Here is a 15,648-nt window from a genome sequence, read left to right on the forward strand (position 1 = left end):
TCCTCTGATGCTGCTTGGCCTGCTGTGTTCATCCAGCTCTACACCGTGTTATCACAGTACTCCTTCAGTACTGATTCTGTAACAGTGCAGCACTTCCTCATGAATGACCTTCTTGCAGTGTAATTTCACTCAGTGTTGATCCTCTGGTAGAGTAGCAATCTCAACACACTTCACAGCTTCAATGTTATGTCAAATCTCCAGATTGGGATGTTAGCCCATGACGTTTTGACTCAGAGGTAAGTGCGCTCACTAAAAACCGCATCTAAACACTAACTGCACTGGCTAAAATCACATCTAACATGCAATCTCTCTCTAAGATTAATTAGGAGTCTCCAAGGAACTTTATGACAAGGATGATGTCTACGATATTTTTGGTTTGTATTTCTCCTTGCCTGCAGATACTTACTCTGACTACCTGACTGGGATGAATCTTATCATTTCACAATATGAGAGAACAAAGGAAGATGCATGCATATCAATATTCTGTCCCAAAATAATCACAGCTGGATAAAATGCCTCGTCACAATGGCCATTTTCTACAGCAAAACATCTGTGGACCACTCAGAGCCTTGATAACTTGAATTTGGGCATGAAATTAGTGAGAATATGAATAACTCCAACTAGTTTGAATGAAGAAAATTAAATCGAGTAGGAACATTCTTGAGGACAAGGCTAAGTGGGTGAAGCATTTCATCTCAAGCAGCCTAAATCCAAATCACAACAGAACAAAAATGGCAAAGCAGAATGGATAGCTCTGATAATGAAGGACGATCTAAGGACAGGAAGGATATTGTTAAACTGGAGAGGATCCAGAAAAGACTTACCGGGATGTTGCCTGGTATGGAAGGTTTGAGCTATAAAGAAAAGCTGGATAGGCTGAGACTTTTTTCACTGGGGTGTGGGAGGTTGAGAGGTGACCTTATAGAGGTTTATAAAATCATGAGGGGCCTAGATAGGGTTAATGGTAGGTGCCTTTTCCCCAGTATGGGGCATTTCAAAAGTAGGGGCACATTTTTTAAGGTGAGAGGAGAGAGATTCAAATAACACACGGGAGCAATTTTTTTTACACATAGGGTGGTTCGCATGTGGAATGAACTTCCAGAGGAAGTGGTGGATGTAGGTGCAGTTACAATGTTTAAAAGACACTTAGATAAGTACATGAATAGAAAATATTTGCAGGGAAATGGGCCAGGAGCAGGCAGGTGGGACTCGTTTAGTTTGGGATTATGTTCAGTATATATTGGCTGGTCTGAAAGATCTGACTCTGTAACAGCAGTGAGAAAAGATCTTGTGAGAGGATCAAGATGTGGAATCAGCGTGGGTAGAGATTAGGAAAAACATGGGTCTAAAAATATTAGTGGGAGTAGTTTAAAAGTTCTTTAATAAGACAGCACTCTGTGGCTCAGTGGTAAGCACTGCTGTGTCACAGAGCTAGGGACCCGGGTTCGATTTCAGTCTGGGGCAACTGGCTGTGTGGAGTTTGCACATTCTCCCTGTGTGTGCGTGGGTTTCCTCCGGGTGCTCTGGTTTCCTCCCACAGTCCACAGATGTACAGGTTAGGGTGGATTGGCCATGCTAAATAGCCCATAGTGTCACAGGGATGTGTAGATTAAGTGTGTTAGTCATAGGGAAATGGCAGGGGGATGGGTCTGTGTGAGATAGTCTTTGGAGGATCGGTGTGGACTTGTTGGGCTGAAGGACCTGTTTCCACACTACAGGGATTCTACGATTTATATCTCGAAATTAAAGAAAATCATATATGCTTGACTGAATATCTATCAAAAATCGATTGAGCAGAGTGAAAGGTATGGTGATAAATTAACAATGGGAAACATTTAAAAACAATTCAAAATATCCAAGAAAATATATTCCATTAAAACAACAAACCTCAGCAAGAAAGATCCATCTGTGATTTACTAAAGATGGACAGTATCGGTTTAAAAGGAGACTATGTTGCAAAGAGTAGGAGCAATCCTGAGGATTAGGAATGTCTTAGAAGTCAAAGGTCACCATAAAGTAGATAAAAAAGGATAAATAGGGTAAAATAGCCAGGATTACAAAACACAATGGAAGAACTTTGATATGTATTTAAAAGAAGAGTAATTATAGCAAATGTTGCTCCTTAAAGGGAGAAACAGGAGAAAATATTGTGGAAAATGAGGAAATGGAGAAGACCTGAACAAATATTTTGTGACTAGTTTTAATTTTGATGAAAAGAGGGAGGCGCAATAGAGAATTACAGGCCAGTTAGCCTGACGTCAAGAGCCAGAAAATTATAGTTTGATGAGACCATATCAACATGGTTTTAGAATAGAGAAATTGTGCTGAACAAAATCATTAGAGTTTGTTGACAGTAGGGTAGATAAAAGGGTATTGGGCATAAAATTGTATTTCCGAAAGGCATTCAAAAAGATGCCACTTAAAACTTTAGTAGACAAAGCAAGTGTTGCTGGAGCAGTGGTAATATGTTAACATGGGTAGAGGATAAAGTTTTACATTGGAAGGCTGTGACTACAGAAGCACTGCAAATATCAGTGTCACAGTGTCAACCATTCACAATTTATATTACTGACTGAGAGAAAGAGATTAAGCGCAATATGTCTAAATTATCTGATGATAACAAATGTTAGGTAGAATGGCCAACTGTGGGCAGATTATAAAAAGGCTGCAAAGATATATATACTGGTTAATGGGCAACAAAGCGGCAGATGAAGTATGATATGGGCAGCCCGAGCTCATTCAGTATGATATTAAAATAGAAGAATCGTTTTAAAAGATACAAACTTTGTAAATGCTGATGTTCAGAAAGATACGGAAATACTCACCTAAGGAGCACAAAAGTTTGAATGCAGAAATAAGAAATCAGGAAAGCAATTGTCACTATGGTCTTTAAAGAATATGGAAATTACACAGCAATTGCACATGGTTTTGGGGAGGCCATGCCTGATGAAATGTGCATGGTTTTGGATGGACAGTTACAGTGTCTGAAAAATGGGTACTTCAGAACTGAGGCTGCGCTGAGTTGGGGATCTTGCCAGATTTCGAATCGGGAAGTTAGGGTCATGGGCTGTTTGGAGTAAGCTGGATCAGGCACCGCCAAAGGGAACTCGGAAAATGGAAATGGGCTTGTGTGCAAGCAGTGTGGATAACATTTGGCCAGTTCAGCACTTAGCCAAATGGTCCAGGTAGGTTTCTGAGAATTTTCTCAATTAAACTACGGTGCATCGCACATTCTAAAAATGTCTGGTTTTAGACAATGCCTGTTTTTAGGCAGGTGGATGAGAGTCATTGGGTAAAATCTGTGTGTATTCTTTTTTCGACAAACTGTGGAAGTGGGCTTAAAATCAAGAGGCAGTGACCCTTTAGAATGGGTTTGGATTCCTTGTGATTACATTTTTCTCAGCTGATTATGTATTCATGTATAACAAGGCAAACTTGATTAAAGAGCTTAAGATGAAAGAACCCTGAGGGAGCAGTGGCCATGAAAATGATAGAATTAACCCTGCAGTTTGAGAGGGGAAAGCTGCTATCTGATATAATGGTAATACAATTGCATCAAGGTAACTACAAAGACATGATGGAGGAGCAGCAATAGTAGAAGTTTCCAGGAGTAATTCAAGAGTAATTCCAGCAGTAATTCATCCCAAGGAAGAAGCAGCATGCTAACTGGAGGACAAGGCAACCAAGGCTGACAAGGGGAGTTGGGGACAGCATAAAAGCAAAGAAAAAGCATACAATGCAGCAAAGATTAGAGGGAAGCCAGAGGATTAGGAAGGCTTTAAAAACCAGGAGAGGATAACTACAAAAAAAAAGGGGTGTGGGGGGGGTGTGGGTGGTAGAAGATGAGATATGAGAATAAGCGGATGAGTGATATGAAAGAAAATTGCAAGAATTGTTTTAGATACCTATAATGTAAGACAGAGACGAGAGTGGATCTTGGACTGCTGTGAAATGAGGCTGGAGAAGTAGTAATGGGAAGCAAAGAAATGGAGGAAGAACTGAATAGGTAGTTTGCATCAGTCTTCATAGTGAAAGACACCTGCAACATACCAGCACTTCAAGAGAGTCAGGGGGCAGAGGTGAGTGTAGTGATGATCAGGAAGGAGAAGATGGTGGGGAAGCTGAACAGTCTGAAGGTGGATAAATCATTGGACTGGATGGACCAGACCCTAGAGTTCTGAAGGATATAGCTGAGGAGATGGTACAAGTATTGATAGTGATCTTTCAATCATCACTCGAGTTGGAGAGGGTCCTAGAGACTGGAAATTGGCTAACGTAATACTTCTGTTAAAAGAGGGAGGGATACAGAAGACAGAAAAGTATAGGCCAATTAGCCTGACTTTGGTTGTTGGCAAGATATTAGGGCTTTGTCAAAAGAGGTCGTGTCTGATAAAGCTGTGAGAATTCTTTGAGGGGTAACAAGCAAGTTAAACAAAGGATAGTGAGTGAATATGATCTATCTGGATTTCCAGCAGATCTTTGAGAAAATGCTGCACAGGAGGTTGCTAAATAACATACGAGCCCATGGTGTTAGGGGCAAGGTAACAACATGGACAGAGGATTGGCTGACTGGCAGAAGGGAGAAAGTGGGGATAAAAGGGTCTTTTTCAGGATGACAGCCACATGTGCCAGTGTTGGGCCCACAACTATTCACATTGTACATTAATGATCCGGATGAAGGGATAGAGGGCACGGTTGCTAAGTTTGCAAATGACACAAAGATAGTGAAGGGATGGGTGGTGTTGAGGAAGCAGAAAACTGTAGAAGGACTTGGACAGACTAGGAGAATGGGCAAAGATTTGGCAAAAAAAATACAACGTTGGAAAGTGTGAGCTTATGCACTTTGGTAGGAAGAATAGAAATGTAGGCACTTATCTAAATGGAAAAAGGCTTCAGAAATCTGAAGCACAAAAGGACTTGGGAGTCCTACTTCAGGATTCTCATAAGGTTAACAGTTAGGAAGACAAATGTAATGTTAGCATTCATTTCAAGAGGGCTAGAATACAAGAGCAGAGATGTACTGCTGAGGTTGTAAAGGCTCTGTTCAGACCATATTTGGAATATTGTGAGCAGTTTTGGGCCCTGTACTCAAGAAAGGATGTGCTGGTGTTGGAGGGGGTCCAGAGGAGGTTTACAAGAATGATCCCAGGGATGAAGGGCTTGTGATATGAGAGGCGGATGAAGACTATGGGTCTGTATTCGATGGAGTTTAAAAGGATGAGGGATGTCTGATTGATACTTACAAAATACTGAGAAGCCTGGATTGAGTGGCTGTGAAGAAGATGTTTCCACTGGTAGAAGAGACTAAGACCCAAGAGCACAGCCTCAGAGTGAAGGGACGACCCTTTAGAACTGAGATGAGGAGGAATTTCTTCAGCCAGAGAAGGGGGGTGAATCTGTGGAACTCATTGCTGCAGAGGGCTGCAGAGGCCAAGTAATTGAGTGTATTTTAAACAGAGGTAGATAGGTTCCTGTTTGGTAAGGGGATCAAAGGTTACAGGCAGAAGGCAGGAGAATGGGGTCGAGGAACAAATCAGCCATGATTGAATGGTGGAGCAGACTTTTTGAGCTGAATGGTCTAATTCTGCCCTTGCATTTTATGGTCTTCTAGTATTATGGCTAAAATTTTATGGGCAGGATGTATTGCCCTCTGCTGAACCTTCTGAGCTCAAACTTCAGAGCACCACAATCGAAAGGCAGCTGGGCCACACATAGCTCTCTGCAACCCAGGGGCATCACTCTCCCTCTGCTCATCATCCTCTCCCACTCTTGGAGATATCAGGTATTCTGGCAAAACCAGCACCACAGGTTCAGCAATGCCTCCCTAGATATTCTGCTGAAGACAGTCCAGGAGAGAACAGAAATGCTTTTCCGAAGAGACAGCAACAGGAACCAGGCCAGCTGATAAAAGCAGCTTGGAAAGAGGTTGGCTATGGGGGTCAACACAAAATGGCCTGACAGAATCTGTTGCATTGGAATTATAACAATTAAAACATTTTGTATGATAATGCTGTGCCTCTTTCAATCAGGTAAAACTTCTGATGATTTATATTAGTTTTATAGATTACATTGAAATGCAAAGGTCATCCTAAGTGAGCACATCATATGTAGAAATACACACAGTGCTAAGGTTGTCATTCTCTGCGGTCCTCTGGAAACTGGCAACTTAAGAAAGATGTTTGGGTTTTGACAGCCAATTCGGATAGTGTAGCCTCTTTATATCTCAGCAATGCAAGGGAGCACTGAGCATCACAAATCCAGTTAATGGCCTTGAACCTGAGGCAATCCAGCAATGGCTGCAAATCCACTGACTCAGGCTCAACTCCCTGGGTCCGTGTGATTTGGACAATAGCATTGCTTTCCTGTAAAGGGTGTTGGTGAAGTCACAAATGACCATATAGGCAGTCCATTGGGAGACTGAAAGGAACCAATGGCGAGGGAGCTCAGTGCAGGTGTGACCTTCAGTGCCAGAAGCATATTGCTGCACCCCCTACCCAAGCAGCTACAGAACTGCCTGTTGGAGGTGGCAGATGTAAGTAATTTCTTCTCTAGTTGTGTGAGAAATTATCTTGAGAAAGACAGTGATTCTACACATTTCCCTTGACTCTTTAACCCACTACTCACTCCATGACTAACAAACATTCCTCCTCACACTGCCCCACCACCATCACCAACTGCAGATGGCTTTCTCTTCCTTTCTTCTGTTATCCCTTCAAGCTCTCCCTGCGATTATTGGCTATTTCATTAGCTCCCTCTATATTCCTGTTCCTACTTCCATCCAGGTGCCCATGCCTAACCTTACTCTTACACCACACCTCATTCAGTTCTCTGTTCCTCCTCCGCAAGTCGCATACCAAATTACTCCCATTGGTGTCCCCACCCTAAACATGTACTTCCCAACCCTTCCTTGTTCTCCTTGCCCCTGTCTCTATGATTCGTCCCTTCGCATTCTTCCTCCAATCCCAAGATCCTTCCAGCGACCCCTGACCACCACGCCCTTTAAGTTCAATTCCCTGCTGGACCTTTCCACCCAGCCCAACTTTCCATGGACCTTTCCTGTTTGAGCCGCCTCTCCATTGCTGACCCCTTTTCAGTTGGACCCCACTTGCCCCCCCAACTCAGTCAGTGTGGCTGCCTCGCTCAGGCTGGCTAATGGTCTCATACAGCTTTGTAAACGTTTCAGAATGACAAGACTGCATACGATGGAGCCTTCTCATGAGATGGTCCACCTAGTGGAGCTTCACCCCTGACACTGGCAGTGTTCACTCAAAGAAATTCCTCAGTTGCGATGAAGTCAAGTAAGTGCAGAAGTTTGTACTCACCAGAGCTTGGAGGAAGAGGTTACCAGGTACACACTTCATATGCATATCGAATACAGTCAGGTTTGTGAGTGCACATAATTTTGGCTAACAGGGTTGGCCCACAGGGTTGTGGATCTCCCACCGTTCATTATATATTTTTTCTTCATTCATTCATGGGATGAGGGTGTTGCTGACTGGGCAGCATTCATTGCCCACCCTTAATTGCCCAAAGGGCAGGTTAGAGTCAACTACATTGCTGTGAGTCTGGAATCACATAGACGCCGTGACCAGGTAAGGATGGCAGTTTCCTTCCCTAAGGGACATTAGTGAACCAGATGGGTTTTTCCTGAAAATTGACAATGGATTCATGGTCATCATTAGATTCTTAATTCCACGTATTTTTTATTGAATTCAAATTCCACCACCTGCTGTGGCGAGATTTGAACCTGGGTCCCCAGAACGGTATCTGGGTCTCTGGATTAACAGATCAGCGATAATACCACTAGGCCATTACCTTCCCTCAGGAAGGCTGAGATAGGTATTACTTTGGTGTGTCAGGGAACAAAGAGGTGAGGAGGGGGAAGACAGAGGGACATTGAGGCAGAAGGCCATCCCCAATCATACTGAATAACAGAACAGGCTTCAGAGGGTCCTTGTGGTCTACTCCTGATCACATTTCTTAAGTTCTTATTTTGGAATATTTTTGCTGTGACTCCTCCCGAGTAGAAAAGGGTGAGAGGGCAATACGACTAAGGACTTTATAATTATGAAAATTCAGTAAGGTAGATCCAGAGAAAACGTTTCCAATTGTGTGGGAGCCTGAAACAAGATGTCATTAATAGAAAATATTCTTCTAAATACAAAAAAGATAAAGGAAAAACATCTCAACCCAGACAGTGGTGAGAATGTGGAGCTTGCTCCTAAGGAGGACGCAAAGTGAATAATGAAGGAGGTATGTGAGGGAGAATGGAATGTGGTTGACGATGATAAAATGAAGTCGAGTAGGAGTAAGCTCAGTACCAATCAATTGGGTGATCCGTTCTGTGAAAAGGTCACTGGACGCAAAACATGAACTCTGATTTCTCTCGACTGATGCTGCCAGACCCGCTGAACTTTTCCACTGATTTCTGCTTTGAATCAATTCGGTGAAATGGTCTAATAAATGCAAAATATTGCAGATGTTGGAAATTTGAGACAACACTGGAGAAACTCAGCAGGTGTGTCAGCATCTGTGCAGAGAGAAACAGAGTTATAATTTTGAGTCCACTATGACTCTCCTTCAGGACTGAAAGGTAATGGAATTTTTTTTTTCAGACACTTTAGACAGAGGCAGATGCCCAGTGTAAAAGAGACACAGAGTTGTTCATGGTGGAGAAAGATGGTGCAAAATGGGTGCAAATTAAGGTGTGAAAGGGACAGAATGGGTCCTTTCTACATAGTGCAAGACATAAACATGGATGTGAGGAGAGGTTGGTGGAGAGAATGGAAGAAAAATGGAGGAAAATGGTCTGCTACAATATGGTGAAATTCGATGGAATGTCCTAGTATTTTAGCTGGGCACAAGTTTGGAACACAATTCTGCACTCGTTCCTCTTCCCAAAGTGTGAGTGGCCACATTCAAATATTTACCATTGACCTTTGTGTAGGGCTTCCACTTGTAGTACCAGCCCCTGAAGGGCTTGCTGTTGTACTCAGCACATTGCTGGTCTCGAAACAGGATGCCGTTGTGTTGACAGGCCTGTACGTTGCACATCTGATACAGCCGGCTGGAGCCATGGCAGAACTTTCCCCCATACTGAGGCCTGAGGAACAGCAGAGAACACAAGTCTGAGACACACACACACACACACACAACCTTTTTAAAAAGGAAAGAGTTAATCAAGCACAGGCAGACTGTGAATACCCACAGCCGTTAATACTTATTCTTGTTGTTTTCCTCAACGCTGGTGGCTCTCCACTCCTCCGTGGTGGGCCATGACACCCCTGTGTCAGCTACCCACTTTACCTCGCCTTCATACGCAAACCGAGATAACATGCGAGGCTACACCACAACAAAGGCCAAACATTGCATTTGTGTCAGTCGTGTCTCAGCTGGTAAAACACATGCTTTTTTTGAGTCAGAAGCTTGTGGATTAAAGCCCTGTTCTCGCGAATTCCAGACTAACACTCCAGTTCATGACTACAGGCATCAGAAGTGCTGCCTTTCAGTTAAAACACCAAGCCAAGGCCTGCTTACCCTCTCAGATGTGGGGAAAGGACCCAGGCAGAGATGGAGCAACCACCCTGTGGTCTGGGCAGCAATTCAACAAAAATAGATGATTTAGTCTACACAGTGGGAGCTTGCTGGCTGCAAATTCACTACCATGTTAGAGGCACAAACCCTCACATCAACTGGTGGAGGTTATTTGGGCCTACCAGTCAGGTAGAGTTCTCCTAATAATCTCAGTCCTCCCCTCAGTGCCCACACTTCTGTCAGACTTTCCTTTTAAGCATTTATTCAGCTCCCTTTTGAAAATTGCCATTGCTCCAACTGTCACCATTCTTTCAGGCAGCAAATTCCAAATCACAACAGCTTGCGTAAAAGTTCTTCGCTCGTGTTTCTTTGGGCTCTTTTGCCATTCACTTTAAACCTGTCCCCTCTGGTTATTGAACCATCTGGTACCGCAGACAACTGTCCTTTATTTACTCCATTGAAACACTTTGTGATTTTGAACACTGCCTATCAAATTTCCTCAGAACATTACAACAACGGTTACACTTCAGAAGCGCTTAATTAGTTATTGAATGCTTCAAGGCATCCTGAGGCTACGTAAATCGCTACATGAAGTTCAGAGTCTTTCTTTTTACCTGACAGCAACATACATACTTGCCTAACGTGTCACTGACCATGCTGGACAGACCTGCCCTCATTCTCTTGTGGGTGAACAAGAGGAGAATAGTGGGGGACGAGATAGGAGATGGACTGAGAGAGATGGGGAAAGACAATTACGCTCCCAATGTGACATCTAACTAAATATGTAAACATCATGTGGCACAAAAGTTGATTTGTTACAAAAATCTTTTTTTTGCATTTTCTCCTTTACAAAGGGACTATTCCCAAAATACCTGATTTATTAGAGCTCCTCTCACACAGCGCCCAAGCACCAACACCCCCACCCCTCCCCCACCCCCCACTCCAACTCCAATCCCTCCCCTGGGGCAAACCTTAAATCATTCCCCAAGGTTGACTGAACTGATTTGATTATTACAATGTTTGGCAGACATCCAACTGCCTGCATACAGCTGTGCAGGAAGCCAAAGGCTTCCCAGCTGGGCTCAAGCACTCGAGCTAAGCTTCAAAAAAACTTGAGAGAGAGAGAGAGAGAAAAAGAGACAGCCAGTGAGAAAGAGAGCGAGAGAGTTTGGCGTGCCCAACTATCCCAAGTGAATCCAAATCTAGGGTCATACACTCATTTTTGTTCTCAACTTTGAATAAATAAACGAAAAAGAGAAAATAACTGAGTGCTGTCCATGAACTCACTCTCAAACCACATACAATAAAGCAATGACCTGCAGCTCTTTCTCTGTTTTTACCTCATAATTTCAACCATTCACAGCGCTGATGTCATCAGAAAAAAACTTAATTGGAGTGAGGTAATGGCGTAGTGATGTTGATGTTGGATTAAACATCCAGTGACTCAGGCAATGTCCTGGTGACCCACATTCAAATCTGAACATGGCAGGAGGTGAGATTTGAACACAATTGCTGGAGAAACTCAGCAGGTCTGGCAGCACCTGTGGAGAGAAAGCAGACTGCTTCAGGTCCCAGTCACCCTACCTCTAATGCAGGGACTGTAACACAACCTGAGCTAAACATCGAAATAAAAGATATGAAAGTGTTAAACATCAGAAACAGCAGAATTGGGTTAAGCAGCATGATTGTGGAAGGTGACAGTGGGAGAGTGAGAGAGTGAGGATAGGGATGAGGGTGGATGTGTGTGTGAGGGGGGGGACAGAGAGACAAAGAAGAAGTAAGGGAGAGTTGGAGGGAGACAGAGTGGGAGAGAGAGGGAGAGAAGCAGAAAGAGATAGAGAGAAGGACAGAGAGGGAGAGGCAATGAGGGAAGGAGGTAGAGAGGGACAGAGGGGCAGAGGTAGAGAGGGAGAGAGACAGAGAGACAAAAGGGAAAGAGGCAAGGAGTGGGGGGAGAGAGAGAGAGGGAAAGAGAAGAGGCTGTAGGGAAGAGAGTAACAGATCTGCTTTGTAAAACTACCAAGACACTTTATGGTCAGCCAAGGCCCAGTAACAGCATTCCTTGTTTGATCAGGGAGATTCATGTTCCACTCGAGAGTCTCAAGGTACAGAATGCAACCTGACACTCCCAGTGGAGTATATGAGGGAATATTGCTGTCAGAGGTGTTGTCCTTCAGATGAGACAGTTATCCCTTTGGCCCACTTGCCCCCTTAGCTGGATGTCACTATTTGATGAACAGCAGCGGATATCTCCCTTGAAGTCCTGACTACCGAGCCCTGTCTGTCCATCAGCCATCCTAAAATCATCGATCTGCTCACAGGTCACACTGATGTCTGTGGGGCCTTGCTGCAGACAAAGCAGTTGCCACTTTCCCTACATCAGCGACACGACCTTGTCTGGCAGCAAGCCATTGTGCAGCATCCACTGAGTGTGAAAAGCAAAATAAAAAACACCAGTATATTTATTGCCCCTTTTCAAGTGGTTTCTGCTTCATAGCCCAGTCTCTCCAATTTACGTAAAATGAGAAGCGTTTTACAAGGTCTGACGGACAATTCCTTAACATGCAGTAGCAGCAAGATTTTGTTAGCGCAAGTTACAGCTGACAATATTTATTAACCTGCTCTGCATTGCTTGGCAACAGATCAGTTTGCTGGTGCTTCACTAAGTAGAAAGCCTGCTGTGGAATGATTGTGTTGAAACAGCTTAACTCTTTGCACTCATGCTCACGAGCTGGTAACTTTAAAACCAGCAGGCTTGCGGAGTGCTCCATAGTACCAAGGTACAGCTGGTTGACTGAGTGCCCTGTACAGGAGTGGTACAACAGTCAGGGTCATTCCCCAGCACCTACCAAACGCTTACCATCATGAGCAAGAGCTTTTGCATAGAATCGTTACAGGCCACTCAGCCCATTGAGTCCACTCCAACCCCTGAAGAGCATCCCACCCAGACCCATCCCACTACCCAATCCCTCTGACACTGTATTTCCCAATGGCTAATCCACTTAGCCTTCACATCCCAGGACACAAGGGGCAATTTAGCATGGCCAATCCACCTAACCTGCACAACTTTAGACTTGGAGAAAACTGCAGTATCTGGAGGAAACCCATGCAGACACGGGGAGAATGTCCAAACTCCACACAGACAGTCACCTGAGGGTGGAATCGAACCCAGGTCCTTGGCGCTGTGAGGCAGCAGTGCTAACCATTGAGCCAGTGCTCAGCGTAATTGGGGATTGGGGAGGGAGGGGTGGCGGGGACGGGTGGGGCGGGGGAGGTGGTGGTGGGTGGGGGGTGTCGTGGGGGTGTGGAGAGTAGGGTGGTGCAAATGATCTAGAAGGCTGAATTATAGGAGGTGCCAGATTCCCCTTGCTCCCTAGTTGGATTGGAGGGACAAACCTCCACTGGGAAAATAGGTCGCCCCACAATCATTTATTGACCTATATCAGGGGAGGTTTTAATGTCAGAGATAAAATAAAACTGCAGATGCTGGATTCTTCAGCACTGGATGTGGGGGTAGGGGGAGTTGCAGATAAAGAGAGGGGGAAGGGGTGGAGGCAGAATGGTGGCAGTAGGTGGACACTGGTGGTAGGTATGACCTGGTTGGTCATGAGAGGAATAAATCCCTGTTGGTGGCTGGAAGGGAGGGCGTCAGAAGGTGGAATGGAAGGGAGGAGATGGGGCTAGAAGGGGAAGTGGGGCTGGAAGCGGAGGTTGGGGACGGGTGGGAAGGTTATTTGAAATTGGAGAACTCAATGTTGAGTCGTCGGGGCTGTAGGGTGCCCAGGCGGAAGATAAGGTGTTGTTCCTAAAATTTGCATTGCGAGTAGCCGAGACACTGGAGGGGGCCAAGGATGGACATGTCGGAGGGGGAATGGGACGGGGAGTTGAAATGGGCAGTGACCGGGAGGTTAGGCTGGCCATTACAGGCCAGGGTGGAGACACAAGGCGAAACAATCATCTAGCATACGTTTGGTCTCACCGACATAGAGAAAACCACATCGGAAGCACCGGATGAAATAGGTTTTAATGTCACTGATGGAGTGATCTAGAACCCCAATCTCATGTTCTAGGGAAATCCCATCCTAGTTTAAATCCCATCATGGCAGATGGTGCATTCAGTAAATATCTCACATTTATAAAGTAAGCTAATCCAACAGCGACCATGTAACCACTGTTGATAGCCATAAATCCCCATCACTAATCTCCTTTAGGGAAGGAAACCAGCCTTTCTCATCTGACCATAAGACCATAAGACATAGGAGCAGAAATTAGGCCATTCGGCCCATCGAGTCTGCTCCGCCATTCAATCATGGCTGATAAGTTCCTCAACCCCATTCTCCTGCTTTCTCCCCGTAATCCTTGAACCCCTTGAACCTATCTATCTCAGTCTTAAAAGCACTCAATGGCCTGGCCTCCACAGCCTTCTGTGGCAGTGAATTCCATAGATTCACTACTCTTTGGCTGAAGAAATTTCTCCTTATCTCTGTTCTGAATGGTCTTCCCTTTACTCTAAGGAGACCTGGTCTATATATGAGTCTCTAGATCCACAGGAATGGAATTGACTCTTAACTGGCCTCGGGACAATAAATACTGATATAGCCAGCCACAGCCACATCCCATGGAAAAAATGAAAAAAAAAAGCCCTTCCCAAAGGGAATCCAAGATAGAAGAAACTGTCGGCCCAGAGTTCAAAATTTCTCTGGTGCTGTACAATTTCTTTGATGGAGGTGGGGTTCAGATATTCCTGCCAGAGCCAAGCCAGCAGCCTTGGAAAATAGGGCAGTGAGGTGATAGGATTTCAAGAGGATAAAGGAGGTGGCTGACCTGGAGGGGAAAATGTGGGTAAAACTTGTGGAGCAGGGCACCCCTCTACCCCTGGTACAATCATGGAGGACACAGGGATCTGTTGAAAAGCAGTGGGCAGGCTGTCTGCTGTAGTTAACCTGTCACTCTGCTCCTTCAATGGTGCCAGTAGAGTGCAACGAGAGCCAGCACAAAGACCAGAGCGAGGAGTTAGAAAGGATGAGAAAAAGAGAAAGTTGGAAGAGATAGGTACCAACAGAAGGAAGAAATCAGACAGATAGGAAGGGTGTCAGAAATGGAGATACACCAAGAGAGATCAAAGAGATTGACTGAAAGAGACGTAAAGAGAGATGGAGAAGGAAATGACAGAGAGAGAGTTAGAGGAGATGGGGGGAAAGAATCAGAGAAATGAGAAAAGAGAGTGGGGAAGCGAGAGAGAAGGGAAAAGAGACAGACAACAGAGAATGAAAGTGTGAAAGAGAGAGAGCAAAAGAGTGAAGGAGTGAGAGTAGTTTAACCCCAAGTTTAGTTTTTGCTAGTCTGATCTGTTTACTTTCACATAATATTTGCAGAAGTCTTAGAGTTTAATATCCACCATTTCTGACTAGAGACGGTCTGTAGAGTTGAAGAACCCAAAATAACAAACAGCTTGACTCTTGGGTAGAGTTTGATTGACAGCTAGAATGTTAACTGGATGCCAAGACAAACTATGATTCTTCTTCCCCTCCAGCTAAGAAACTCCTTCTCTGTAAATAACCTATAAAGTGACCCTGCTGTGAACTGCAAACCAGTGAGAATTTGATTCATTATTAAACAACATGTCTATGAAACAAAACACTGAATCTTATCATCATAGAATGGTTATAGCACAGGAGAAGGTCATTTGGCCTGTGGGGGCTGTGCTGACCTGTAAAACAACTCACCTTTCTTTTCACATGACCCTGCATTTTTCCTTTTTAGTTATTGACCCGTTTCCCCTTTTGAAGGTCTCCGTTGACTCTGCCCCCACCAGACCTTCAGTTTATTCCAGATCCCAACCATTTACTGCACAAAAAGGGATTTCCTCATGCCACTATTCTCTCTTTTGCCAATTACCTGTTCCCTCATGGTTTTGATCCTTTTGGCCAGGCCGCTCATGAATTAGAATACTTCTATTCCTCTCAACTTCCTCCTCTCTAATGAAAACAATCCTGACTTGTCTACAGATAACAAGGTGTAGAGCTGGATGAACACAGCAGATCAAGCAGCATCAGAGGAGCAGGAAAGCTGACGTTTCAGGTCTGGACCCTTCTTCAGAAATTTCTGAAGAAG

The 15,648-nt window shown here is 44.4% G+C and overlaps 1 protein-coding gene across 1 annotated transcript in view; it reads right to left on the reverse strand.

Moving 5' to 3' along the window:
* The window catches only part of adamts18 (ADAM metallopeptidase with thrombospondin type 1 motif, 18), a 269,956-nt gene that overhangs the window by 94,964 nt on the left and 159,344 nt on the right, over positions 1–15,648 (reverse strand). The window contains exon 13 of the mRNA XM_048605849.1: positions 8,931–9,103. Within this exon, the coding sequence (XP_048461806.1) occupies positions 8,931–9,103 (173 nt within the window). The remainder of the gene's footprint in view (positions 1–8,930; positions 9,104–15,648) is intronic.

This window comes from Rhincodon typus, chromosome 15 (assembly GCF_021869965.1).
Source record: "Rhincodon typus isolate 14 chromosome 15, sRhiTyp1.1, whole genome shotgun sequence".
NCBI classification, from domain to species: domain Eukaryota; kingdom Metazoa; phylum Chordata; class Chondrichthyes; order Orectolobiformes; family Rhincodontidae; genus Rhincodon; species Rhincodon typus.